The 27092-nt window shown below is 41.8% G+C and overlaps 1 protein-coding gene and 1 pseudogene across 1 annotated transcript; both read right to left on the reverse strand.

The window, feature by feature from the left end:
• Positions 1-595: 595 nt before the first annotated feature.
• On the reverse strand, positions 596-3896 carry LOC117544091 (annotated as a pseudogene).
• Positions 3897-21567: 17671 nt separating this feature from the next.
• LOC117544090 (UDP-glucuronosyltransferase-like) lies at positions 21568-25625 on the reverse strand. The gene is made up of 5 exons (XM_034212890.1): positions 24681-25625; positions 23244-23375; positions 22876-22963; positions 22573-22792; positions 21568-22124 (listed from the first exon to the last, which is right to left on the reverse strand). The coding sequence occupies exons 1-5, from the start codon at positions 25539-25541 to the stop codon at positions 21842-21844; spliced, it is 1584 nt and encodes a 527-aa protein (XP_034068781.1). The 5' UTR covers positions 25542-25625; the 3' UTR covers positions 21568-21841.
• Between the last annotated feature and the right edge of the window lie 1467 nt (positions 25626-27092).

Here is a 27092-nt window from a genome sequence, read left to right on the forward strand (position 1 = left end):
TTTACTTACTGAGAAATACATGTGAGGGTAGACATATTATGTATGCTGTTTAAATGAATTATACTTCAAAAGTTAGTTATACTGCACTTGTTAGCTTACTAACTCAGCTAAACAGTGTAAGAATAAAACTTTGCTACTGTCTGCAAATAATTACAGTCAACCCGTAGCCACAATTAAAGGAAGTATAATTAATTTCCCCTACAACAACAGTACTGCAGAAAAAGGAGTCCTGTGGAGAAACCTGAATGTAAGGATGTTTCTAAACAAGATACAACAATGTCTTTTGTAGTGTGTTACAAATAAATTCAAACAAGTTTAAAAAAAAGTTTGTATTTGTTGGCTTTTCAGAGCATGGCTTAAAATCAATCACAGCAAGTAGCATGTTTCACATGGATTACAGACAATGTAGTAAGGGCACTTGGAAAGATTTTATTTGATTTTATTGAAGTATAGTGTATTATTATATAATATTTCCAAGACACATTATTGACACACACACACACACACACACACACACACACACACACACACACACACACACACACACACACACACACACACACACACACACACACCATTATTAAAAATAATTGCAGTCCAATGGATGGATTCAACATGCATTATCAACTTCATTGCAGAGCTTATAAAACTTAGTGACTGTTATAAACACTACTCTTTCTTTTTCTTTGGAGTCCTCCTTCCGCAACACTTGCGGGTGCAGAACAAGCAGCCTTTCAATGTCATCCATAGAAGTGATTATAATTAAGATTAAAATGCCGATGACATCCAGGCTATGGTACTGAATCCAGTTTAAGTCGTGTGCAGCGACCCGGAGGTGTTTGGCTCCTTTGTGCCTAATGACAAACTCAGTCCAGAAAACAGCCAGGTCCAGAGGCGGGACTGGACGGTCCAGATGTATCTCAGACAGCCTCACTATGTTCTCCTTGTAACTGGGGGAAGTAATGTTTTTTAAAACAGAGTTAATATGATAATTCCCAGCTTTATCAGAAGTCCTATCATGTATTCTCACAAACTACAATACAACTATCTTCATTGACCCTGTTTGCAATATACATCTATAAAACAAGATGCAAATCAGTCCAAAGATATTGCAGATGGTGTGCAAGAGGTTCTGAAGCTGCATTTGCAATTACATTACATTACATTACATTGCATTTAGCTGACGCTTTTATCCAAAGCGACTTACAATAAGTGCGTTCGACCAACAAAATACAAACTTGAAGAAAACAGAATCATATAAGTACATCAGGCTTCATAGAGCAAAACATTCAAGTGCTACTCAACTGGCTTTAGATAAGCCAGTCCTTTATTAGTATATAAGTGCTTTGTTAATAGTTCTATCGCTCGAAGTGGAGTCGAGAGAGATGAGTTTTCAGTCTGCGCCGGAAGGTGTGTAAGCTATCTGCTGTCCTGATGTCAATGGGGAGCTCATTCCACCATTTTGGAGCCAGGATAGCAAACCCACGTGTTTTTGCTGATGGGAACTTGGGTCCCCCTCGCAGCGAGGGTGCAGCGAGCTGTTTGGTTGATGCAGAGCGGAGTGCACGTGCTGGGGTGTACGGTTTTAGGAAGGGCCAGATCCATTCGCAGCATGGTAAGCAAGTACCATTGTCTTGAAGTGGATTCTAGCAGTTATCAGAAGCCAGTGAAGGCAGCGGAGGAGCGGCGTGCAATGATAGTTAACTGTGGAGTTGTAGTCATCTTGTAGTGTGTTTTATAGTTTTTCCAGTGCATTTATCCTTGTTTTGTATATCTGGTGCTAGTGCACCACATTTTTGTTTGTTTTCGAGAACATTTTGCAGTACACGTTTTAATTTGTATCTTTTTTTTCAATAGTGAATTTATTATTCAATAAAGTTTAATTTGACACTTACCTTTTGTCATGGATGATTGCATTTAGTCCAGCTAATAGGCTTTCAGTCGTCACATCGTAAATTCCAAGTTTAACTGCGACACCGCGGGCCACCATGCGGTGCACGTTGTCCCCCTGGTCCCCAAACAGTGGAAACATCAACATGGGTACAGCATGGCAGATCCAGACCCTCATAGATACCGTGGGTACCTCCATGTGTGATGAAGGCTCTCACGTTGGGATGGGCTGGGAAGCAGAAAAAAAAACACTTAAAGTCCTAGGCCACCACAAAATAATTTGATTGGTAGCAAATCTTGGACTAAAACACACCTAGGAGATCATTCTGAGGTAACCACTTCATGAGTCTCACGTTCTTTGGTAAATCTTTAGGTAGGTCTCCAGTGTATCTCCACACAACCTGAAATACAAACAATACCTCTTAATTTTAATGAATGTTAACACATTCAAACTGTGAACGTAATGCAGTAAAGTTTGCCATGTTAACAACAATGCAAGGCAAGGAACAAAGTGCTATGTGTCAAACTGATAAGGGCTTGATCATAATAGTGGAGGAAATAAGTATTTGATCCCTTGCAGATTTTGTAAGGGTGGTCACTTACAAAGAAATTAACAGTCTATATTTTGTAATTAATGGTAGGTTTATTTTAACAGTGAGAGTAAGAATATTAAAAAGAAAATCCAGAAATTGACATTTCATAAAAGATAACAATTGATTTGCATTTAACTGTGGGAAATAAGTATTTGATTTGCAAAACATGTCTTAGTACTTGGTGGAGAAACCCTTGTTGGACACACAGAGGTCAGACGCTTCTTGTAGTTGGTCTCCAGGTTTGTGCACATCTCAGGAAGGATTTTGGTCTGCTCCTCTCTGAAGATCCTCTCCAAATCCTTAAGGTTTTGAGGCTGATGCTTGGCCTCTGGAAGCTTCAGTTCCCTCCACAGATTTTCTATGGGATTAATGTCCAGAGACTGGCTCCTCTCCATCACATAAATGTGCTTCTTCTTTAGCCACTCCTTTGTTGCCTTGGCCGTATGTTAATGTTTATTGTCCGGCTGGAAGACCCATCCATGACCCATTTTCAGTGTCCTGGCTGAGGGAAGGAGACTAACAGCCAAGATGTTCACGGTACTTGGCCCCGTACATCCTCTCCTCGATGCAGGAAAGTCATCCTGTCCCCTTAGCAGAGAAACACCTCCAAAGCATAATGTTTCCACCTCCATGATATAGACAGCTTTTTGGTCTTGGCCATGGTAGAAAGGTTGAAATCTGATTTATTGATTCTGTGGGCAGATGTCTTTTATACAGGTAACAAAGTTGATATTATGAGACTTATGTAACCGGTCTGTTGGAGTCAGAATTATTGTTGGTTGCAAGGGGATCAAATACTTATTTCCCACAGTTAAATGCATATCAATTTTTATCTTTTATATTTATATTATACAATTTCTGGATTTTCTTTTTCATATTGTTACTCTCACTGTTAAAATAAACCTACCATTATTAAAATGAAAGACTGTTCATTTCTTTGTAAGTGTGTGAACTTACACAATCGGCAAGGGATCAAATATTGATTTCCTCCACTGTATGTGAATTTAAATGTAAATTCAAGCAGTGATTGTGTAGTTAGGAATGTGTGTTTTATTTAAATAGCAGTCTAATGAAAGTAGTTGTTTTTGCATGAACTAATTTCATTTCATCTTAATAAAGTGATTTATTTGTTTTTTTTACCCTTTGAGGAATTTGCCTGAATGCATCAACAAACTGTTTAGCCTTCTCCGTTGGCATATTGGACACCATTGATCCCAGGGTGAAGATGATAAATCCGTCATCTCCTGATCCATCCACAAACTCCTGCAGGAAGGTTAAAAAGACACAACAATTAGTTTGAAAGATACAACAGGGTAGGGTGCATGGATCAAATGGACAATGACCAAAGTTCACAAACTTGTTATTGTTGAGTGCAGTCATTACAATTTGCGTGGCCATATTCCTCAAATCCACTTGTTCAAATCTCACACACTGCAGAAAAACCTGTTATTTCACAATGCTGTGAGTGCATTGTTAGTTAATCCTGATTAACAGACACAACCATTTTAGCAATCTCTTCAGTACTTGTGTTTAGCTACTGGAACATATTTATCTCCAGATTCAGATCAAAGGTCAAAGTACTGTCTTGTAGTCCCCGAAATCCATGTATTTTTTAAATACTTAGTGCATGTCTTTACTCAAGTGTTAAATATCCTGAATTTTTTCTAACATATTAAATCAGTTTAAAAAACAGCAGAAATGTAAGTCACAAAGGTTACTGAATGGTTACGCCACTTTCGGGTCCCGGGGGAGCAGCTGAGCTGTTTCGCTGCCAGCTGCTCCCCCGGGACCCGAAAGTGGCGTATAGCCTGCACTTCAACATCAACGAAAGTGCTCGATATATGCTATATTGAACCAATAACACAAACTAACTGTATCACTATAATAACATGATGGTGATGGTGATGAAGAATGCATCTAACGTTCCGCTGTTCATTATAATACAAAAACAGAGCATTAAACAAACCATCATGCTCTTACTTTGAAATCATGCGGAAATGTCGCCATCAGCGGGCCATCACGTGTTTCCGAAAATAACCGAGTGACACGAGTAGATTTTAGCCGAGACCGGCGGAAAATATGTCTCAAAATTCGCATTTTTGGTCCACAAATACAAAATGGATTCACAAATGCCTGATCGAAAGGTGTAAATGTTAAAGAGATATTCACAGATCTTTTTTTTATTTGTGAACATATTTAGCGTATTTGCAGATCCGTTTTACACTTGCAAATGTATTTGTGAGTTTGCAAATCTTTTAAATGCATTTGTGGATGTTGTTTTACATTTACAAATCACATATTTACACACAAATTATTTTTATGTTCACACAAATAATTATGAGACATATCTATGCCAGTGCTGGAATTGGGCCGGTACTCACCGGTACGCAGTACCGGCACTTCTAGTTCTGACCCATGGAGTACCGGCACTTCTTGCTCAGTACCGGCATGCTGGCGGTACTCCGGTACTCATGCACCGTGCCAGTACTCAACACTCTCCCGCCGTTCTTATTATACATCCATATATATATATACAGCCGCCCGGTACTCAGTAGATGCGTCATGAGGTGCCGAACGGACATTCTCATCGCTCTAACCGCTGGAGTTTCACAGCGGCTGTCACCTGTTTACTCCTGTCATTCAAACAGAACGTGCTGGAGAGGGGGCGGGGCTTATCTTCTCCATGTAAATACTGTGGTGGAAACGACTATGTCAAAATTAACCTATTTGACCGTGATTTAATAGTAATACACGTTTCAAAATAATAATAATAATAATGCCGAAGTAACAACATACTGAAAACTGTTAGTAAAACCATGTTTTAATGCTTTACAATTTACATACCTAGATGCACGTGTGTTGTGTTTATGCAGTGCAACTCCCACCCAGTGGGTGGCTATGTAGAGTGATAGAACAGAGCAGGCACGCCCCCGAGAGAAGGAAAGCAAGTCACGTCACAAATTAGCATTTCTAAAATGTTAGCGTGGATTAATAAAAGTGCAAAAAGACAGCGGTTGTCGCCGGAAGAAACTTCAAATACAGAGAATGCTGTGCCTGTGTTGGAAATTGTGTCTGATGGGGAGCTTTCTTTGGTTGATCCTCCTGCTCCAAGTTCTAGTGCATTAGCATTAGCACTAGCTCCGCCGCCTCCTCCAGAGCCTCTAACGTTAGCTGCTGCTGGCGCAACTGCCACCACCAACACCGGGCAAAGCGATGCACCTGACTGCTGGACAACGGACCAGGTGCAATATTTTTGCAAGACCAATGCATGGCTCCTTCTTAAAGATAAGAAGCTAGGATGTCGGATATGCAGAGATGTCAAATCTTTGGGAATACACACTGGACAAGGACTGAAACTGTCAACTGAATGGGGTGAGTGTGCAGTGTCTCATTTCGGTGTTGACAAGGGCAAACAACAAGCTAGCCTGAGAAAAAAAATCAAAGAACATAAAGAATCACAAGCCCATGTAAAAGCTGCTGACATCCTTACATCTGCTTCACGTGAAACTATTCAACATCAAGTGCAGTCTATGCATAAATCTGAATTAGACACCACTATCAGAGTTTTTCGAACGGCATATAAAATTGGCAAACATAGCCGGCCATTCACAGACATGCCAATTGATTTGAATGTACAGAAACTGAATGGGCTGAACGTGGGCAGGGTTTTGCACTCCAATAAAACCTGTGGAATGGCACACATAAAAATGGCAAAAGACATTACAGAAAACCAAAGAAAACTCTGTGTTTTGGTCGATGAATCTACCACTATTAGTGGTAAAACGGTGCTTGTTGTGTGTCTACGCTCAGCATTAGCTGATGCTGAGCCCGAAACGTTTTTTTGGGAGCTGATCGAGTTGGATGGAACAACGGCTGATGACATCACAAAGGCGTTAATGGAGTGTCTTGGAAGAGATTTTAACGAGGACTTTTTAGGTCAGTGTTTCGTTTCTTTTGCATGTGATGGGGCTTCAGTCATGCTAGGGAAGAGAACAGGCGTTGCTACCCAGTTGTGTAGTAAATTCCCAAGCCTGTTTGTGTGGCACTGCTCCAATCATCGTCTAGAGCTGGCAGTTGGGGATGTGGTCAAGGAGGTCTCAGGGCTCAATCATTTCCAGATCTTTTTTGACAAACTCTATTCCTTGTTCCATGCCTCCCCCCAAAAATCAGAGGCAGTTAGCGCAGTGTGCGCAAGCAGTCGGACAGCGTCTCCTGGTGATAGGGCGTGTTTTGTCCATCCGCTGGGTGGCTTCAAGTGAAAGGAGCGTCAGAGCAGTCTGGGAAAACTACCGAGTGCTTCATGATCACTTCACAAATGCTGCAAACGACACGAGCAGGGATTCCAGAGACAGAGCAAAGTACAAGGGCCTGGATGATGTGCTCACATCTGCAACGTTTGTCAGCAATCTGGGACTGATGTACGATGCGCTCACAGAGCTCAGCGACCTCTCTCGGCAACTCCAAAAAAGAGAGATGACACTGCCTACAGCAGATAGGCTCTTAACTCGAGAAATACGAGTTTTTGAATCCATGGTCACCATGCCTGGCCCACACATGACTACAGTTCATACAGCTCTAGCTGAGAAGTCCTTCAAGGGTGTTGCCCTGCGTGAGAATGGCAGGCTTGTACAGATTCATGCAGGTCAGTTTTTCCGCAGTATGGTAGAGAATCTGAGACACAGAATGACTTCCACAACCTCCTCTCATGTCAGCACAAGAGAAATCCCATTACATGGCCGGGAGGCCCGGGACAATCAGCTAATCCAGGACATGAAAGTTATCCATCCTGGAAGTTGGCCTGAAGAGGAGTTAGACGTACAGTATGGGGACGTAGAGGTGCTACGTTTGTGCGAAGTGCTGAAAGTGGACAGAAGAGAGACTGTTCAGGGCTTTCGCGAATACAAGGAAACCAGGGAATCCCGTACACCTGCTGCCATGGAGCCTCTACTGAAAGCAGTCCGAACCATCGCTGTCTCCACTAGTGAGTGTGAGCGGGCATTCAGCTGCATGAACGATATCCTTACTGCAAAAAGGAATGCTCTCTCTGTCAGCCGACTGTCCAGCCTGGTTTTCATTAAATGTAATGGACCATCACTAGGACAGTTCAATCCGGAACAGTATGTGAGGTCCTGGCTGGCAAAGGGAAGGAGAAGTGCTGATGAAAGAGCCTGTCCAGCTCCAGCCCCTGATACTGATGTCCCCAAGGCCTTCTGGAGCCTTTTCTAACAATGTGAAGTATATTGCAAAGCAGCTCACCCAGTGAGAAGACTTTTGGCATAATGTGCCGATTTGTACAGATCCTGGAGATAGAAGGACTTCAGACCAACCAGGGAGTTATCTGATCAGCTTGGTGTTCAATGTAACTCTTTACCATGGCTCAGACTTTGTTACTCGCAGTTACAGTTTCTCATTTTAGATTGTGCAAATTTTGCATTTGTTTTTACATGTTCTTTGTTCATGCTCTTCATCATTTTTCTGAGTTGGAAAGTTAGATTGCATCATAGTTTACTTTATACATATTTGTATTATTCAGTGGTGAAGTATATTGCAAAGCAGCTCAGCCATGTGAGAAGACTTTTGGCACTTTTTCGTTTTTCGTTTTCTGAGTTGGAAAGTTAGATTGCATTCAAAATGTACAGAAATACTTAATTTTGTTAAAGCTTTTTATAAAAAATGCTTCTGACCAGAGCTTTGTTTCCTTGTCATTAATGTTGAACACCTCCAGAGGGGCTCTCACCTGAAAGGTCTCTGCTTCATGTGTCTTCAGCAGAAGATCTAGACTTTGATTGCTATATTTTCAGTTAATATTGACCTTACTGAGCTTTAGCCATATCCGCTGCCTATCATAAAAAATGTTAAGTACAGTGCACCTTTCTAAAATATACAGTAGTAAAGAGACAAACCCACCAGCATTATAGTAGCCAAATTCTTGTTTGTGGGCTGTATATATAAAATTGACTTGAAAAAGTTGCTGATTTTAGAGTACTGGCACCTTTTTCATTCCAATTCAAGCACTGTCTATGCCCATAAAAATGGCTCTGTGCAAGAGCTAGTGGTAGCTGTGTTTAGGAGGCAGCTTTATGTGTGTGCAAGTGGGAGTGGCTTTGTATGTGTGTGTTTAAAATTCCGCGGGAAATTCAGGGTGATTTTGCAGGAAGGGTATTGCGTAACCACAGGAAAACAGAGCAAGATGAGATTCCCAGTGGAATATGTGGAGAATATTTGTTCACAACATTATATTATGCATATGCTAATTGTAGGTTTTGGTTGTTACACTGGCTGGTTCTTCTCTCCGCCCTCTGAAAAGAAAATACACATGCGTGCTAAACGGGCTGTCGCATATTCACTCTTTTTTCACTCTCCCTATTCACACGCACATGTGTACCTACAACCATTGTAAATAGACAGAAGGCGTGGAAAGCCAGGTGGAATAGGAAACCAACGCCCGCCTCTAGGAATTGTACCCAAGGTTACAACTTGCTTTACTTTACTTTGGCGAGACACCCCAAGTGAATAGGGTAATTTTTTTAACTTAAAGGTATCAGCTAGAAATTTCTCCAGTTAATTACTTACAATAAGGCAATTGTTTTTTGTATTACAGGTTTTCTGAAATAGCATGTTTAAATATGCAAATTATCCATGATCTCATTAAATATGCACATATTTGAACACATTTCAGGAATCGAAATCTGAACTTTGGATAAAGCCAGGTTCAAAATTATTGTTTAATTTTGTAGTCATATTAGTATCTAAGGCTTTTACAGAAGGGATATTGGATATCTCTTTTTATCACTCCATAAATCAGAAAATACTGTCAACAGCCCTAAAATATCAATTTTTGCCATGTTTTTAGGTATACAAAGTTGTATAATTCAGGCTATGAATGATATATGAACAAACCCTTTTGTAAAAGCCTTCATAATATTGATAGGAATATAACTGGAAGGTTTTGTGTATCTACGTGCTACTGAAGTTGAAATTTCGAACTCAGAGTAGGAGAAAAAACTCATTTTGAAAAAACGACCTTTAAAGATTGCAGTGAGGCGCTAGCTAAACCCTCCTGTTCTTTGGATGACAGCTTGCACATTGACGCACTCCGTGAAGGTATTTCATGTTCGGGGTCATTTGTTTTTTGTATAACCTTGCTTCGTGCAAGTGACAATTGTTGTCGTCTTCTCTGTGAACGTTTTTTTCGCCGTTCTTTTGCCATTTTGAGATTTCAATTTCTAGCGGAAAGCTAAACAGGAAGTGTTTTAGCATACCACGTGACGCATCTGAACGAATCACGTTGTCAGAAATTGACACCAGCCAATGAGATTTCGTTTCTTGGTTTATGTCACAAGTTAGACACTCCTATTATTGTTTGTTTGGTGGTTCATCTAAACCAGAGGTGCCCAGTAGTGATGGGAATTCCGCTTCTTCTTGGTGAGCCGGATCATTTGGCTCGGCTCACCAAGAAGAGCCGGCTCTTTCGGCTCCCAAACGGCTCTTCAGTTTACCACATATTATACCTTTTAATTAAATCAAATGTAGCCCTGTTTTGACTAATGATGTATATGTGTACACATATATCACTTAAATTATTCAATACATCCTTTGTACTGAAGTATTCAAAAGTAAAAATTACATGTTTAATATAAATGATTTGCTGTGGCCAATTGTTTTCATTGCATTTACAGACCCTTGTAACTCTCTGATACCACCCAATGAATGCATTGACTTGCTTGTAGAACCACGCTACACAAAACAGATAAGGGGTTACTGTATCGACCTATATAAAGTATATACATATCTTTTTTTATATAAAGAAATATAGACTATATAGACCAAAAAGATCCTGCATTATAGACATGCCTCATTTTGCTCTATTTGCTCTTTCCAGCGCTGTTTTTGGCAGGGGCTGATTCTGTGAGCTGCAGCTGACCACGCCCCCCTGCAGGAGAGGGGATCGTGCTTTGAGATCAGCTGCTGGGCTGTCAGAAGAGGGGGAGAAAAAGAGATCTCCGTCCTCCGTGTTTTATTCTTATAGAAGTAAGAAGAGAAGTAATGGGGCAGAAACCCTCCTTTTTACGCAGCGGTCCAGACATAGACATCAAACGGCGACACATATTCAGTGTGCAGTTCCTTTGGCATTAGGGCAGGGATATCTAGATACTTTCCAAGGTTTAACATAATGAATTGTGCTACTTTTAAAGCAAGCAACGATGTTTTCAAATCTGTAATCAAAAAGCTCCTCAAAAACACTATCGAAGCAGTTCCTGCTGTTGCTACGTTAGTTATGATGAATTGGAAATGGGGGACCCTGATGTAAACAAGACGAAAGTATTTCTCTGGTCTGCATCCCCTTAACAATTGTATGTTTTGAGCTGTACTGTACTGTACCCAATATACAAGCTGTTAATAAACTTTTCAATCAATCAATCAATCAGTTCAAACAGTAACCACGGACTACTTTTCTTAGCGGATGCATGTCAATTTAAATCAATACATAAAACTATTTTTTAAATCAATAAAATCATTTTCTAAATCCATAAAAGCATTTCAATTAATATTGGGAGTCATGTCGTTACTTTGTTGAGAATGTGGCCATGTAATAAGCGGGATAATGTGCACATTGCATAATGTGCCTTCAAGCCGATCTAGATCCCTCCGCAAACAAAACAAAAAAACCGGCTCGTTCGCGGGCGAGAGCCGGCTCCCGTCGTTCACTTAAAAGTGACACATCACTAGTGCCCAGTACATCGACCGCGGTCGACCGGTCGACCGTGGGGGCAATGCTGGTAGATCGTGCGTCATTAAAAAAAAAAAAAAATCCAGCTCGGTTAAAATAGACAAAACAGGTTTTGATCCCACATCAAGGTGGAACGCTCTTCCCACAACTGTAAAGGAAAGTAAAACTATACTTACCTTCAAAACCTCTCTTAAAGAGCACCTTCGGGGGAGAGCATTGCAAAACTGGCCCCGGTAATGGTACAAATCTCAACCATCTTCAATGGACAGCTTCCCCCCCCCCCCATCTATGTATATACTCGCATTTTAGACTCTGTTACTAACTGTATATCTGTAGACTTGGTATGTCTTAAATGTCCTGTTAGGATGTATTAGAACGAAATCTAAAATGAAAATTGTAAACAAGCAATCTGTATGTAAAAAAAAAACCACCTGTATGTAAATTGTAAATAAGCCATCTGTATGTCAAATATGTCAAATATGTCTTATATGTCTAAAATGACATGATGAATTGGAAATGGGGGACCCTGATGTAAACAAGACGAAAGTCTTTCTCTGGTCTGCATCCCCTTAACAATTGTATGTTTTGAGCTGTACTGTACTGTACCCAATATACAAGCTGTTAATAAACTTTTCAATCAATCAATCAATCAATCAATCAATCCCTCCTCCCTTGGCCTTCCTGCCACTTAATTCAGGAGTTTACTTGATTGACAGAAAAAGCGACCTATCGCTTTCCAGTCTGTTAACCCAGAATGCAAAGCGATACAAAATCAGTCAAGTGCCGGGAAAACTCAAATTAAGTTAAAGAGACAAGAGACAAACAACAAAATGAGTGCGGGACCGAGCAAAAAGCTAAAGACATACCACTTCCACACAGAATGGGAGGAAGAATATTTTTTTGTGATGTCACATTCAAAGGTTATTATGTGTAAAGCAAGCGTCGCTCTGCCAAAGAAAGGTAACGTGGAGAGGCATTATCGGAGTGTTCACAAGGCATATGACAGCGACTTCCCTCCAAGTAGCGAGTTGAGAAAGAGAAAGGTCATGTATTATTGCTACACAAACATTATCTTGCAGTCTTAGTGTCGCCAACTGGTTTCTAACATGCAAAAAGACAAACAAATACGTCTATGGTCGGTGTATTTTCGACCTTTCCAATCCAGACGAGATCTCTCCCCCGTCTGTGTGCGAGGGGGCGGGGCAGTTTACACACGCGGCTGCTCCATGCAGCAACACACGGCGGGGATGGCGGAGAGAAGCGCTCCAAGGTGTGGTTAAATGTTACCCGTCTTGAAGTGGACAATGCTCCTTGCCAAGAGTGTTTAGCATGTAAGGGCGGTAACACGAGCAATTTGTCTAAACATTTATCAAAAGTGCACCACATTCAGACGGAGGAATGCACCGGGCTCGACTGTCTTTCTAGTAGCCCTGTAGCCCCCCCATCCACGAGTAACGTTTCCACGTCAGGTCTTATTATGTATGCTAGCAGCAACACACGGAGTTAACTCAATTATACAAACATGGGTTAATGATTAGAGGTAACTGAACTACTCTTTATTTTGTTAAAGTTTCAGCTATTCTGTTTACAGTTCTGTCATCAGATTATTTAATACGATTTGTTAAAACATTGTTGTTTCTTTTGATGCGAAATATTATTTATTTTATTTAAATAAAAAGCAATGTTAATTTTGTTCACAATTTGTTAAGTTAATTTAATAATATATGTATTTTTGAATCAAGTATTAGATTAGATTCTAAACTCTCCTGTCATTTCAGATCCCGCCTTCCTCCAGGCCCTTGTAATCAGCTCACTTCCCTCACCTGGTCTCCCCAGCCCTTCCCCTCACCTGTTACTCATTCCCTCATCACTCCACAGTATTTATACCACCTCACTATCACTGGTCCTTTGCCAGATTGTCTTGTCGTTTCCGCCAAGCTCTCCAGTGAATGTTGTTCTCTAGCCTAGATGTTTGTCCTGCCCGGTTTTTTATCCCTGCTTGCCTGTTTACGGATCTCGAGTTCCTGCCTGCTCCCTGTCTGGTTTTGGTTGCCTGTCTGACGGATTTCCTGGTTTTGACCCTGCCTGTCCCTGGCCTGAATAAACTGAACATTGCAATACACTGGTTGTATCTGAGTCGTGCTATTGGGTTCTGATCTGTACCTGTGATCGTGACAGTACGATCTGGCCAACATGAACCCAGCCGACTCAGCGACAGAACCGCCGACGCAATATATCATGTTACAACGCCACGAGCAGCAGCTTACCTTCATGGCTGAAGCTATTCAGGAGATGGCCGCTCGTCACGAACGGACCTTTGTGAATCTCCGTGATCATCTTCAGAACCTTCCTCCTACGGTCCAAAGTCTGGAACTAACTCCAGCTTCCGCTGTTCGAATCCAGAATCCTCCGGCGTCGGATGCACGCCTGCCTCCTCCGGAACACTACTCTGGAGTCCCAGGTTCGTGCAGACCATTCCTGGTCCAATGTTCCCTCGCCTTCGAGCTTCAGCCTTTCGCCTTCCCAACAGAAAGATCCCGGGTGGCATATATTGTCTCTCTTCTCACGGGCAAAGCTAAAGACTGGGGTACCGCCGAATGGGAGAGACAATCCTCTGCCTGCTCGTCTGTAAGCTTATTCTCCGATGAACTGCGTAAAGTCTTTGATCATGCCACACCCGGAAGAGAGGTCGCTCGGGGACTGTTTAAGCTGGCGCAAGGAGGGAGATCTGTGTCCGATTACTCCATCGAGTTTCGTACCATAGCCGCCGAGAGTAACTGGAATGCTTCTTCACTTCTCGATGCCTTCTACAACGGTCTGTCGGATCGCCTTAAAGACGAACTGGCAGCTCGGGACCTTCCTGCTGATTTAGATGAGATGGTGGCTCTCTCCATCCGCATTGACTGCCGTCTGCGGGAGCGGAGGAGAGAGAGGATTTTCTCCGTCGCCCCTCAGGCTCCGCCTCTCCCGTCAGCACATGCTACTGAACAGGTGAGAGGAGGATTTTCTAACTCTTCTGAACCAATGCAGCCGAGGCGGACCCGGCTCTCCGAGGCAGAATGACAGCGCCGCCTGCGGGACAACTGCTGTCTTTACTGCGGTAAGGAGGGTCATCTTGCCTTCTCTGGTCCTGTAAAAGGCAGGGCTCACCAGTCATCCAGAGGGCGCTGGTGAGCCGAATTATGAATTTAGAAATGCCCTCTCGACCCCTAATCCATGCTCAGCTGAACTGCTCGGGAAAAATGCACACTGTGGCAGTTCTTATTGACTCTGGTGCTGATGCCAGTCTTTTGGACATAACACTGGCCTTTCAGATGGGACTTGGCAGGGAGGTTTTGGAGAAGCCCATCAATGCTACAGCTCTAGATGGTCGTCTTCTCTGCACAGTGACACACCGTTCAACTCCAGTTCAAATGAGCATGTCAGGTAATCACAGCGAAACACTCTCTTTTCACCTTATCCATGCACCACATCAGCCTGTCATTTTGGGGTTTCCTTGGTTAAGGAGGCATACTCCTCATATAGATTGGGATTCAGGGACTATTAGAGAGTGGAGTGCTCATTGTCATGCTGTCTGCTTAAAATCTAGTTCCTCAATTGATTCCAGTCAGCCGATTATCTCTGAGTGTCAAGACCTTTCCGGTGTTCCCAAGGATTACTGGGACCTTAAAGAGGCCTTTAACAAGGTTCGGGACACCTCACTCCTGCCTCATCGTGCTAATGACTGTCCTATTGACCTGTTACCTTGTACTTCTCCTCCTAGAGGTCGACTTTTTTCTTTATCGGCTCCTGAAACTAAGTCAATGGAGAAGTATATCAATGACTCTTTGGATGCAGGGCTTATCCGGCCTTCATCATCTCCTGCTGGTGCAGGTTTTTTCTTCGTGGGTAAGAAGGATAAGACTCTGCGCCCATGCATTGACTACAGAGGACTCAATAACATCACTGTCAAGAACAGGTATCCCCTTCCACTTGTTTCCTCTGCATTTGAACTGTTACAAGGCGCTACTATTTTTACCAAGTAACGCGTACCATTTGGTGAGAATCAGGGAGGGGGACGAGTGGAAGACGGGATTTAACACTCCTAGTGGACATTATGAGTATCTAGTCATGCCTTTTGGACTCACCAATGCACCTGCAGTCTTCCAGGAGTTGGTGAATGATGTTCTGCGGGATCTACTCAATATCTGTGTTTTTGTATACCTGGATGACATTTAGATTTTTTCCAAGTCAAAACAGGAGCATGTGGTCCATGTTCGCCTAGTCCTCCAGAGGCTCTTGGAGAACCACCTCTTTGTCAAGGCCGAGAAGTGTGTGTTCCACACCACAGAAGTCCCTTTCCTGGGATTTGTGGTCTCCACCGGAAACATCAAGATGGATCCTGACAAGACCAAGGCGGTGACTGACTGGCCACGCCCTTCAACACGCAAGGAGCTCCAACGCTTTCTTCGTTTTGCCAACTTCTACCGGAGGTTCATTCGAAACTACAGTTTGGTGGCAGCCCCTCTCTCAGCTCTCACCTCTCAGAACATTCCCTTCCGGTGGTCCTCTGTGGCGGAAGGGGCTTTTGGTGAGTTAAAGTCACGCTTCACATCTGCCCCTGTTTTGATTTTTCCAGATTCTACTCTGCAGTTTACTGTAGAGGTAGATGCGTCGGACACTGGAGTTGGGGCAGTTCTTTCTCAACGGTCGGCCGAGGATCAGAAGATGCACCCGTGTGCCTTCTTCTCTCGGAAGCTGTCCCCAGCAGAAAGAAATTATGACATTGGAAATCGAGAACTGTTGGCAGTGAAACTTGCCCTGGAAGAATGGAGACACTGGTTGGAGGTAGCAGAGCAGCCTTTTGTGGTCTGGACTGACCACAAAAATGTGGAGTACATCCGTTCAGCTAAGCGGCTGAACTCTCGTCAAGCCAGGTGGGCTCTGTTTTTCACGCGCTTTGATTTTTCTCTTTCATACAGACCTGGTTCTAAGAACATCAAACCTGACGCCCTGTCTCGCCAGTTCCAGCCAGAGAGCTCTCCATCTCATACTGAGAATATCATTGCTTCTACATGTGTCATTGGTCTGGTGACCTGGGAGGTGGAGGATAAGGTCAAGCGCTCTCATGCTGAACACCCAGCCCCAAGTGCCTGTCCTGTTAACCGTCTGTTTGTTCCTGCCACTCTCCGTACCCAGGTTCTCCAGTGGGGTCATAACTCTCGCCTGGCTTGTCACTCAGGAGTGAGACGGTCCCTAGCCCTGATTCAACAGCGATTTTTGTGGTCTTCCATGGAGAAGGATACCAAGGAATTCATTGCTGCTTGCCTAGTCTGCTCCCAAAATAAGACCTCACGCCAAGCTCCCTCCGGTCTTCTTCATCCCTTGCCTATCCCTCATCGTCCCTGGTCCCACATCTCCTTGGATTTTATCACTGGACTACCACCCTCAGACGGTAACACAGTCATACTCACAGTCATAGACCGGTTTTCCAAGTCTGCCCGGCTTATTCCATTAACCAAATTACCTACTGCCAAGGAAACGGCTGAAATCATGCTACAACATATGTTCAGGCTGCATGGTCTCCCCAGTGACGTTGTGTCTGATCGGGGACCACAGTTTACTTCTCATTTTTGGTCCGAGTTTTGCAGGCTGCTGGGAGCAGCAGAGCGAATGAACCAGGAGATGGAGACTGCCTTACGCTGTCTAGCCTCCTCCACTCCCTCCTCCTGGTCGAGGCAGCTTCTATGGGATGAGTATGCCCACAACACCCTTCCTAGTTCTGCTACTGGTCTTTCTCCATTCCAATGCTCCCGCGGATACCAGCCACCCCTTTTCCCTGGACAGGAACGTGAGGCCAGCGTCCCATCTGCACAGGCGTTTGTAAGCCGATGTCGACGCATGTGGTTAAAGGCCCGCTCCGCGCTCCTGCGCTTCTCCGACCGCTATCAACGGTCCGCCAATCGCATTACACTGGTTGTATCTGAGTGAATGTTGGGTTAATGATTAGAGGTAACTGAACTACTCTTTATTTTGTTAAAGTTTCAGCTATTCTGTTTACAGTTCTGTCATCAGATTATTTAATACGATTTGTTAAAACATTGTTGTTTCTTTTGATGCGAAATATTATTTATTTTATTTAAATAAAAAGCAATGTTAATTTTGTTCACAATATGTTAAGTTAATTTAATAATATATGTATTTTTGAATCAAGTATTAGATTAGATTCTAAACTCTCCTGTCATTTCAGATCCCGCCTTCCTCCAGGCCCTTGTAATCAGCTCACTTCCCTCACCTGGTCTCCCCAGCCCTTCCCCTCACCTGTTACTCATTCCCTCATCACTCCACAGTATTTATACCACCTCACTATCACTGGTCCTTTGCCAGATTGTCTTGTCGTTTCCGCCAAGCTCTCCAGTGAATGTTGTTCTCTAGCCTAGATGTTTGTCCTGCCCGGTTTTTTTATCCCTGCCTGCCTGTTTACGGATCTCGAGTTCCTGCCTGCTCCCTGTCTGGTTTTGGTTGCCTGTCTGATGGATTTCCTGGTTTTGACCCTGCCTGTCCCTGACCTGAATAAGCTGAACATTGCAATACACTGGTTGTATCTGAGTCGTGCTATTGGGTTCTGATCTGTACCTGTGATCGTGACAGTTTAAGACCCCTTTGTACTTTCACGATTGGTTGCTGATACAAAATAAATGACCATATTTGGATCCGATGAGATTGTGCAGGAGAGACACAGCTTTCCAACGATATCTCTGTTGACATGGTGCACACAGCGGTCGCGGTACTTTATGTTACGTTAGAATGCTAACTTTTGGTGAATTTAGGAGAAATCTACAGACGCAAATAGACAAACTATAGTAAAATAAACACTTAAATGTGTATTTTGTACGTTTTCCTTCCAAAAGCCTGAAAGAAAACATGTTATAGAATCAAAATAGCACAAAATCTCAAAATTGACCAGTACTTGAAAAACGGTTGATGGAGTTACAGTATTAGCTTATTCAAATAATTAAAAAAAACAATAATTATTAGAAGACTTGAAGGAGTTAAGTAACATGATTTTCATGGATGTATCAGACAAACAACCCACCAGATTATTTTATCCTGGATTATGCTGTCGCTGTTCATATCGCTTTTTCATTTCAACACAGAGTGAACTCTACATACATATCAGGGCAACACACATGCTTTTTTTGTTTTAGGTGAAAGACCGCCTATTATAAAACACTTACTCTTAGGATACATCCAAACATAGCCGGCTAAAAATTGTGCTGCTTTTGAAATTGCTATTTCATACTGATAACGTTTTTGAATTTTCTTTCTCAAGATATATCAATCTGAAAAAGCTAGACTATTGCTTGTTGGGGAAGACTAGCATTTTAGAAAATGCTTAGTGGTATATAATAGATGATATACCTCAGGAGGAACCAGGCCCCAAGTCACCTGACAATGCCCGGAAGGCTGGCTGGATGGCTGGCTAGATGGCTAGCTGAAATTTGAGGACAAGTCTGGCCTACCTGGAAAGTTCAAAGCCTAGGTGTGTCATCACGGCATTCTTGCTAGAGTCCTTTGGCCCCTCCTCATCTATGCAGTTCCAATCTCCATCGCCAAAACCTTAGAGAGGAGAGTCAGCAACCATCGAAGGAAATGGCTTTGGCTGCCCAAGAGTCTGAGCAGCATAGCTCTCTATGGTCGCAACAACAAACTGCAACTGCCCTTCAAATCCTTGGAGGAACAATTCAAGGTCACAAGAGCCAGGGAGGAAGTGCAGTACAGGGACTCAAGTTATCCTAAAGTGGCAGGAGCCGGCATCCAAGTGAAGACGGGCTGGAAGTTCAGGGCAGAGGAAGCTGTTCAGGAAGCAGAGGCAATACTGAACCACAGGAGGCTGTTGGGAGTGGTCACACTGGTTCAGGAGGAAGTGCGAGCAGCAGTGGAGGAGACCAGAACCTGCAAGGCGTTGGGAAGGAATGAAAGGGAGCATGGAAAAGATTGGAGAATGCGATTGAGAGAAAAGAAACATGGGCTGAGCTTTGGAAAGCAGAGCCACATCGCATCAGGTTTCGTGTTCAGGCAGTGTACGATGTGCTCACAAGCCCATCGAACCTTCACACATGGGACATGGAAGAGTCACCGACATGCCCACTGTGCTCCTAACCCTAACCCTATGATAGAATTACATGCTAAAGCTCAAGTACAATTTCTAATTCCAGTATCATGAGTTGCTGTAAATAAAAAACATTATTCTGCTAGCTGCATATTTGCAAAGATATATTATCTGAAATATTGTGGATTGCTGGACATTGGTAGGATTTCTTGGGGTAGATTAAAAGCAAATAACATTTATTTTAATTGTTGAAACTTTTATCAACGAAAAATGAAACACTTGGCTACACACTTGATCTTGGAAGTGAAAGAATGTTGTTTGATCATCCCTTGATAGGCATGCCATTTGATACTTTGAAACTGGCATGGTGTAGGACGTGTTATTAAACAGGTGACAAAAAACTCTTTTAGACATCTTGCTGTTTTTATTTATGGAAGGGAAGTTACATTCAATGCCCTCCCACAAGTTATTTCAATAGGTGGAGCTGAAGCAGGCTTTAATGTTTCCAGTATTATGTCATTTTGGACCAGAATAAAATATTACACTTTCGTCACTACCACGGAAAACAGATTTGTGGGGTTATAAGGCAAGTGGCCCTATCAAATGAACCTGATTAGATTTGAAGATTTGTGTTACAACAATATACACTGTACACACATAAAGTGTTAAATTGGACCATTGATGAGAGCAGGCAGGCAGCTAAGGCAGTCAGTCCACGTTCCATCAGATTGTAATACATGGAAAACAACAGGATATGTTGTACAACTGAATTTGGTTTTGCTGTAAGTCATTGAGCTGGAAATCATATTTTAATGCCAAGTAAATTACACTTGGTATATTGTAGTATTGTAGTAAATGGAGCTCAGTGAATTTATGAAAAGGGAAAATGTTCTTTATACAAATGTTTACCGAGGTGAAAAAATCTAGCTTGCTATACAGCAACTTACAAACTGAATACAGTCTTTTCAGTTGCCATCTGTGCAGTCTTTATAATGTAAATTATTTGCAGAAGTTTACACTTATAAACAGCTTCCCTAATAATTGGAAGACATGCCAATACTAGACCTATGTGGTTTGCACAACCATGACCCTCACTTTTGCATGCTTTGCAGTGCTTTGCACCACAAAATCTGCATCCACTTAAAGGTGGTTATACCACAATAGACTATGGCAGCCCTTTGAGCTCTCTTTTTGTCCTAAGCTCTTTTTCAACAGTAAAAAATAAGCACCAAAGATGTTAAAACTGAAAGTGACAATAGTGAAAGGTGTGGTATGCAGTTTGCTTTCGATTAAACAATTAGAAGGCAAATATTGTATGTAGGTATGGGTAATTCACCAAAAATGACTCAAGGTCCTTTGTTCTACCTCAATATTCAGGATATACACTATTTTAAAATTAGACTCTAAAAGTTGAAACATTTTGCTCCACTAGTGCTATTAATACCAAAGCTGACTTCCACTCAGAAGTGTTCTTTCCTGAAATGACAATACACATTTTAATGCACATTTTTTTCTGTATCTGCATGGTGGGAGATTATACTGGGTCAGCACCAACACCAATATCTCCAATGGAGTCTTCATTTAATCAAATCCAACCCAATCCAAGTATAATAAAAGATGACACTCTTTTTACATTTGTGGACTGAGCTGAATATTGTGCTCACGTTAGGGTTGTGGTTACCGAAATGTCTTAACCAGCCCTTTTGTTGTTAGGTTCACGAAGGTGGAGTCAGTACTAGTAATTGACTGTTATGTGATGCCTCAGGTGATAACCGCTGCCTGAAGCTCTGACTGAAAGGTCACAAGTGCAAACGCTAGTATCGCTTTGTAAACAAGAGCCAACAGCCATATGTTTCCTAATAACAGCTTCTGCATTACTGAAAATGAATGCTTGCTTGCAGTCATTAAAATTGATTGTATTCCTAGCTCCAATAGTTACACAAGGTGCTGAAATGGAGAAGAAAAGATTGAAGAGAAAGGAAAGTATGCTGTTGAATTATACTTCAAAAGTCAGTTATACTGCACTTGTTGTTAGCTTGCCAACTTGCACTAACTCAGCTAAACAGTATAAGCATACAACTATTTGCTAGTTGTATTCGCAAATGATTACAGTCAACTCAATTAAAGGAAGTACAATTAATTTCCCCTAAAACAACAGTCCTGCACAAAAAGGAGTCCTGTGGAGAAACCTGAATGAAATAGGTTTCTAAATAAGGTACAACAATGTATTTTGTAGTTTGGCACAAATAAATTCATACAAGTTTAAAAAAATGTTTTTATTTGTTCTTAGGTTGGCTTTTCAGATCTTGGCTTCAATCAATCACAGCAAGTAGCATGTTTCACATGGATTACAGACAACGTAGTAATGGCACTTGAACAGATTTTATTTTAAGCATAGTGTACAAACAGACATATTATACACACACACACACCAATACACGCTCGCACACACCAGTATAAAAATCATTGCAGTGTTTCGACATACGTTATCATCTTCATTACAGAGCTTATAAAACTTAGTGACTGTTATAAACACTACTCTTTCTTTTTCTTTGGAGTCCTCCTTCCGCAACACTTGCGGGTGCAGAATAAGCAGCATTTCAGTGTCATCCACAGAAAAGTGATTATAATTAAGATTAAAATGCCGATGACATCCAGGCTATGGTACTGAATCCAGTTTAAGTCGTGTGCAGCGACCCGGAGGTGTTTGGCTCCTTTGTGCCTAATGACAAACTCAGTCCAGAAAACAGCCAGGTCCAGAGGCGGGACTGGACGGTCCAGATGTATCTCAGACAGCCTCACTATGTTCTCCTTGTAACTGGGGGAAGTAATGTTTTTTAAAACAGAGTTAATATGATAATCTCAGTTTTATCAGAATTCCAATCATATATCTTCACAAACTACAATACAACTATATTCATTGACCCTGTTTGCAATATACATCTATAAAACAAGATGCAAATGCCAAAGATATTGCAGATAAACATGAGTAATTATTTTAAAGAGGTATTTCTGAAGCTGTATTTGCAATGGTAGTTCTGCAAGAAATAGTTAATAATTTCAATACATTTTCATTTGTTTTCAATGTATGAGAGCCCACGCATGCGTTTGACTTACTCATAATAAAAGTTTTCCTGTGGAGTTTTAGTCATCTAGTAGTGTTTTTATAGTTTTAGTTTAATGGATATATCCTTTGTATATCTGGTGCAGGTGCACAGCACTCAATAGTGAATTTATTATTCAATAAAGTTTAATTTGACACTTACCTTTTGTCATGGATGATTGTATTTAGTCCAGCTAATAGGCTTTCAGTCGTCACATCGTAAATTCCAAGTTTAACTGCGACACCGCGGGCCACCATGCGGTGCACGTTGTCCCCCTGGTCCCCAAACAGTGGAAACATCAACATGGGTACAGCATGGCAGATACCCTCATAGATACCATGGGTACCTCCATGTGTGATGAAGGCTCTCACGTTGGGATGGGCTGGGAAGCAGAAAAAAAACACTTAAAGTCCTAGGCCACCACAAAACAATTTGATTGGTAGCAAATCTTGGACTAAAACACACCTAGGAGATCATTCTGAGGTAACCACTTCATGAGTCTCACGTTCTTTGGTAAATCTTTAGGTAGGTCTCCAGTGTATCTCCACACAACCTGAAATACAAACAATACCTCTTAATTTTAATGAATGTTAACACATTCAAACTGTGAACGTAATGCAGTAAAGTTTGCCATGTTAACAACAATGCAAGGAACAAAGTGCAAAGGACGTGAGCATATATTGTGAAAATATCCGACTTAAATGTAAATTCAAGCAGTGATTGTGTAGTTAGAGATGTGTGTCTTATTTAAATAGCAGTCTAAGAAAAGTAGTTGTTTTTGCATACACTGATTTCATTTCATCTTAGTAAAGTGATTTATCTGTTTTTTGTACCCTTTGAGGAATTTGCCTGAATGCATCAACAAACTGTTTAGCCTTCTCCATTGGCATGTTGGACACCATTGATCCCAGGGTGAAGACGATAAAGCCGTCATCTCCTGATCCATCCACAAACTCCTGCAAGTCCTGCAGGAAGGTTAAAAAGACACCACAATTAGTTTGAAAGATAAAACAGGGTAGGGGTCACGGATGGTCAAATGACCAAAGTTCAGCAGCTTTTTATTGTTGAGTGCAGTCATTAAAACTTGCATCATATATTTCAGTCAGACAACTCACGTGTTTCTTAATATGTTTATTATAGCAGCATATAGTTTGAGTTTGGCGTCTTAGGCTCGGGCCTCATCACTCCACAGATTTACAAAGAACATTGAGTGATGATTAGATAACTATCCCTCGAGCCTACAGGTGGAAGCTGGGGTGGAGCTGGGGTGGTGGTGGGGCAGGCAAGCAGCAGCAACATGAAACACAACAGCAGGAACATGAACGTAGCAATAGCAAGTGAACGCAGCAGTGGCAGCATAGCGAGGCAGAGGCAGGAAGACCTGGCCACTTAAATAGAGCGGCATGTTTAGGAGAATGTGTTTGGTTGGTTGTAAGAGGGACGAGGTGCGTCACATGTTAATGTATGATTGGTGCTCTAGTTGACTGCCTGAACTAGCTCGCAGGCTCCGCCCCATTTACTGATTGAAAGGAATTAATTTGATCAACATTCAGCAATAGAAAACAATGTCCTTTGTGCTTATGTCAACAAACCCTTTGCCCCAGTAGAACATTTGATTACTGTTAACACAACAGGGCCCCTTACTTCTTTTCAGAGATTAAACTGGCCATATTCAACAAATCCGCTTGTTCAAATCTCACACACTGCAGAAAAACCTGTTATTTCACAATGCTGTGAGTGCATTGTTAGTTAATCCTGATTACCAGACACAACAATCTTAGCAATCATTTAAGTACTTGTGTTTTGCTACTGGAACATATTTCTCTCCAGATTCACATCAAAGGTCAAAGTACTGTCTTGTACTACAGGCAATCTATTATAGTTTTGAAATATTTTTGCAAGTCCCTGAAATCTAGGTTTTTTGTAATACTTAATGCATGTCTTTATGCTTCCTGAGTTACTTATTTTCGCTAACATGCCACAAAGTTACCCATTTGCAGATTAGGTAGGCACAGAGCACTTTAGTAATCATTGTCTATAGGTTCTTCACTATGAGTGACCCCTTTCATATTTTACATTGTCTTTTAATGAATTGTTTATATATAAAACTGTTGGCAAGTATTTTTTCTATTTTATGGTGTAGACTTCATTACATCAACTTTAAAGGGCTTTGCTTCAGTCTGACTCAACACCAGTATGCATTTTGCCTGGAGTGATTCCAGATGTAACGGTTGCTTGTTTACACGGAGATACATTCTTTGAATACTCACCGCAGGCAGAGGAGACTTCTTTCCACAATTGATACCGCCAATAAAAACCATGTTCGGCAAGAGTGGTCTGGGCCACTCAAAAGTAAAGTCGTATCTGAGAAGCCAGATTGCACCATTACTGAGAAGTTTACTGTAGGTCATGTCGTCTCCTATGTACTTTCGGGCCAGATCGTCAAAGTGTGCATAGATAATTCTGCACATGTAGGACTCCAGAAAATACATGAGCATGTTTTTGACTCTCTGTGGGAATGTCATGATGTCCGTGTTACCAGAGAAAGCCACAGGAATGTAGGAACGAGGAGAGGGGACCTGGTTAGCTTTTAGATCCATCTCACATGGAAGTCCCCGCAGGAAATAAACTGCTGGGATGTTAAAGATATGAGCCAGGACAGAGCCGCAGGGAAGGAAGGGGTCTGTTAGCAAAACATCGAAGCCGCCTTCCCTCAGTCGACCCATTAGAGGCTGGTTGTTCAGCAAACTCTCGCAGGCTGTCACCTGAACTGTCGTGAAGTTTACCAAACGCTCCAAGTTGATAAACAAATCTGTGACCTTCGGCGGCTTGAGGAACACTCCATCCTTCATCTCGTTGAATTTTCCGTCCAGTTCTGCTTTGGTAAAGGGGACAGGGTAGACCTCTGTCTTGAAGCTCTCTGAGCCATGGATCAACAGGCTGGTTTCTGGCACCAGGGCTAAGATTTCATGTCCCCTCTCGCTGAGCTCCTTCACCAGTATTTTCATGCTGAGCCAGTGGCTCCCATCCACAGGCACAACCAGCACCTTCCCCCCCTCCACGGGCCCCAGACTGAGGCAGCACAGCCAGGCCAGCAGCCCAAGTGCAGGAAACCACACCCCGCGGCTCATCGCTTCTTCTCTATAGTGCAAAATGGCTCTGTGCAAGAGCTAGTGGTAGCTGTGTTTAGGAGGCAGCTTTATGTGTGTGCAAGTGGGAGTGACTTTGTATGTGTGTGTTTAAAATTCCGCAGGAAATTCAGGGTGATTTTGCAGGAAGGGTATTGCGTAACTACAGGAAAACAGAGCAAGATGAGATTCCCAGTGGAATATGTGGAGAACATTTTTTCTCCATTTAATCATTCTCTTATTGGACTTTACTTATGATCATGTATTTCCTTTCCTGGTGTGTGCAACAAGTGACATTTTGCAACTTTCCTCTTTTATATTGGACATTCCTTTTCAGTTTTGATACTGTAGTATGTGAAGTATTGCAGTTTAATAATGATAAAAACCATTATGTTTTCCAGTGAAGTATGTCATGTCTTTAGCGTATTTTTAAGATAGCAGTAGTACAACATAGATTATTCATTATATTATGCACATGCTAATTGTAGGTTTTGGTTGTTACACTTATTTTCTGGATTTTAACGGTCATCAAGACTCGCAAGTCACGGTGGCTTTGCATGTTTGCCTGCTGATTGGTGCAAAGTCCTCTGTTTACTTAGGCTGCTCCTTCTCTCCTCCCCCCGAAAAGAAAATACATATGCGTGCTAAACGGGCTGTTGCATATTCCCTCTTGTTTCATTCTCTCTATTCACACGCACATGTGTACCTACAACCATTGTAAAAAAGACAGATGGCGTGCAAAGCCAGGTGAAATAGGAAACCAACGCCCTCCTCTTCAGAGGGGGGTGATAACATCAAACAAGCGATGGGATTCTAGGAATTCTACCCAAGGTTACAACTTGCTTTGCTTTAGGAAGCAGTTCATAAGAGTAGCACTGGTTGATGGAGTTACAGTATTAGCTTAGCTGTTTAAAAAACAATAATTATTAGAAGACTTGAAGGAGTTAAGCAACATGATTTTCATTGATGTATCACAGAAACAACCCACCAGATTATCTTATCCTAGATTGTGCTGTCGCTGTTCATATCGCTTTTTCATTTCAACACAGAGTGAACTCTACATACATATCAGGGCAACACACATGCTTTTTTTGTTTTAGTTGAATGACTGCCTTTTATAAAACACTTACTCTTAGGATACATCCAAAAATAGCTGGCTAAATAAAAAACACATTCTTTTGTGCTGCTTTTGAAATTGCTATTTTCAAGGTTCAAGGCTTTTATTGTCATTCGTACATAGCTACAGTGTAGTTATGTCGATGAAAATCTTAGGTCATAGGCTCCTGCAACAGTGCAACACAATAAAACAGATAAAATAGTGCAAGTAAATACAATCAAATAGAATAGAATGCTGTAATAGGACGCTGTTAATGTTTTAAAATGTTCTTTCCCAAGATAGATTAATCTGAAAAGCTAGTCTATTGCTTGTTAGGGAAAACTAGCATTTTAGAAAATGATGATATACAGTAAGCATTACTACACTCAGTTTAAGAAATGTAACTGTTCTCGTTGTTTAAATGCTTTACTTTGGAATAATTTGGAGCTACAATTCAA

Source organism: Gymnodraco acuticeps, unplaced genomic scaffold (genome assembly GCF_902827175.1).
Source record: "Gymnodraco acuticeps unplaced genomic scaffold, fGymAcu1.1, whole genome shotgun sequence".
NCBI lineage: Eukaryota > Metazoa > Chordata > Actinopteri > Perciformes > Bathydraconidae > Gymnodraco > Gymnodraco acuticeps.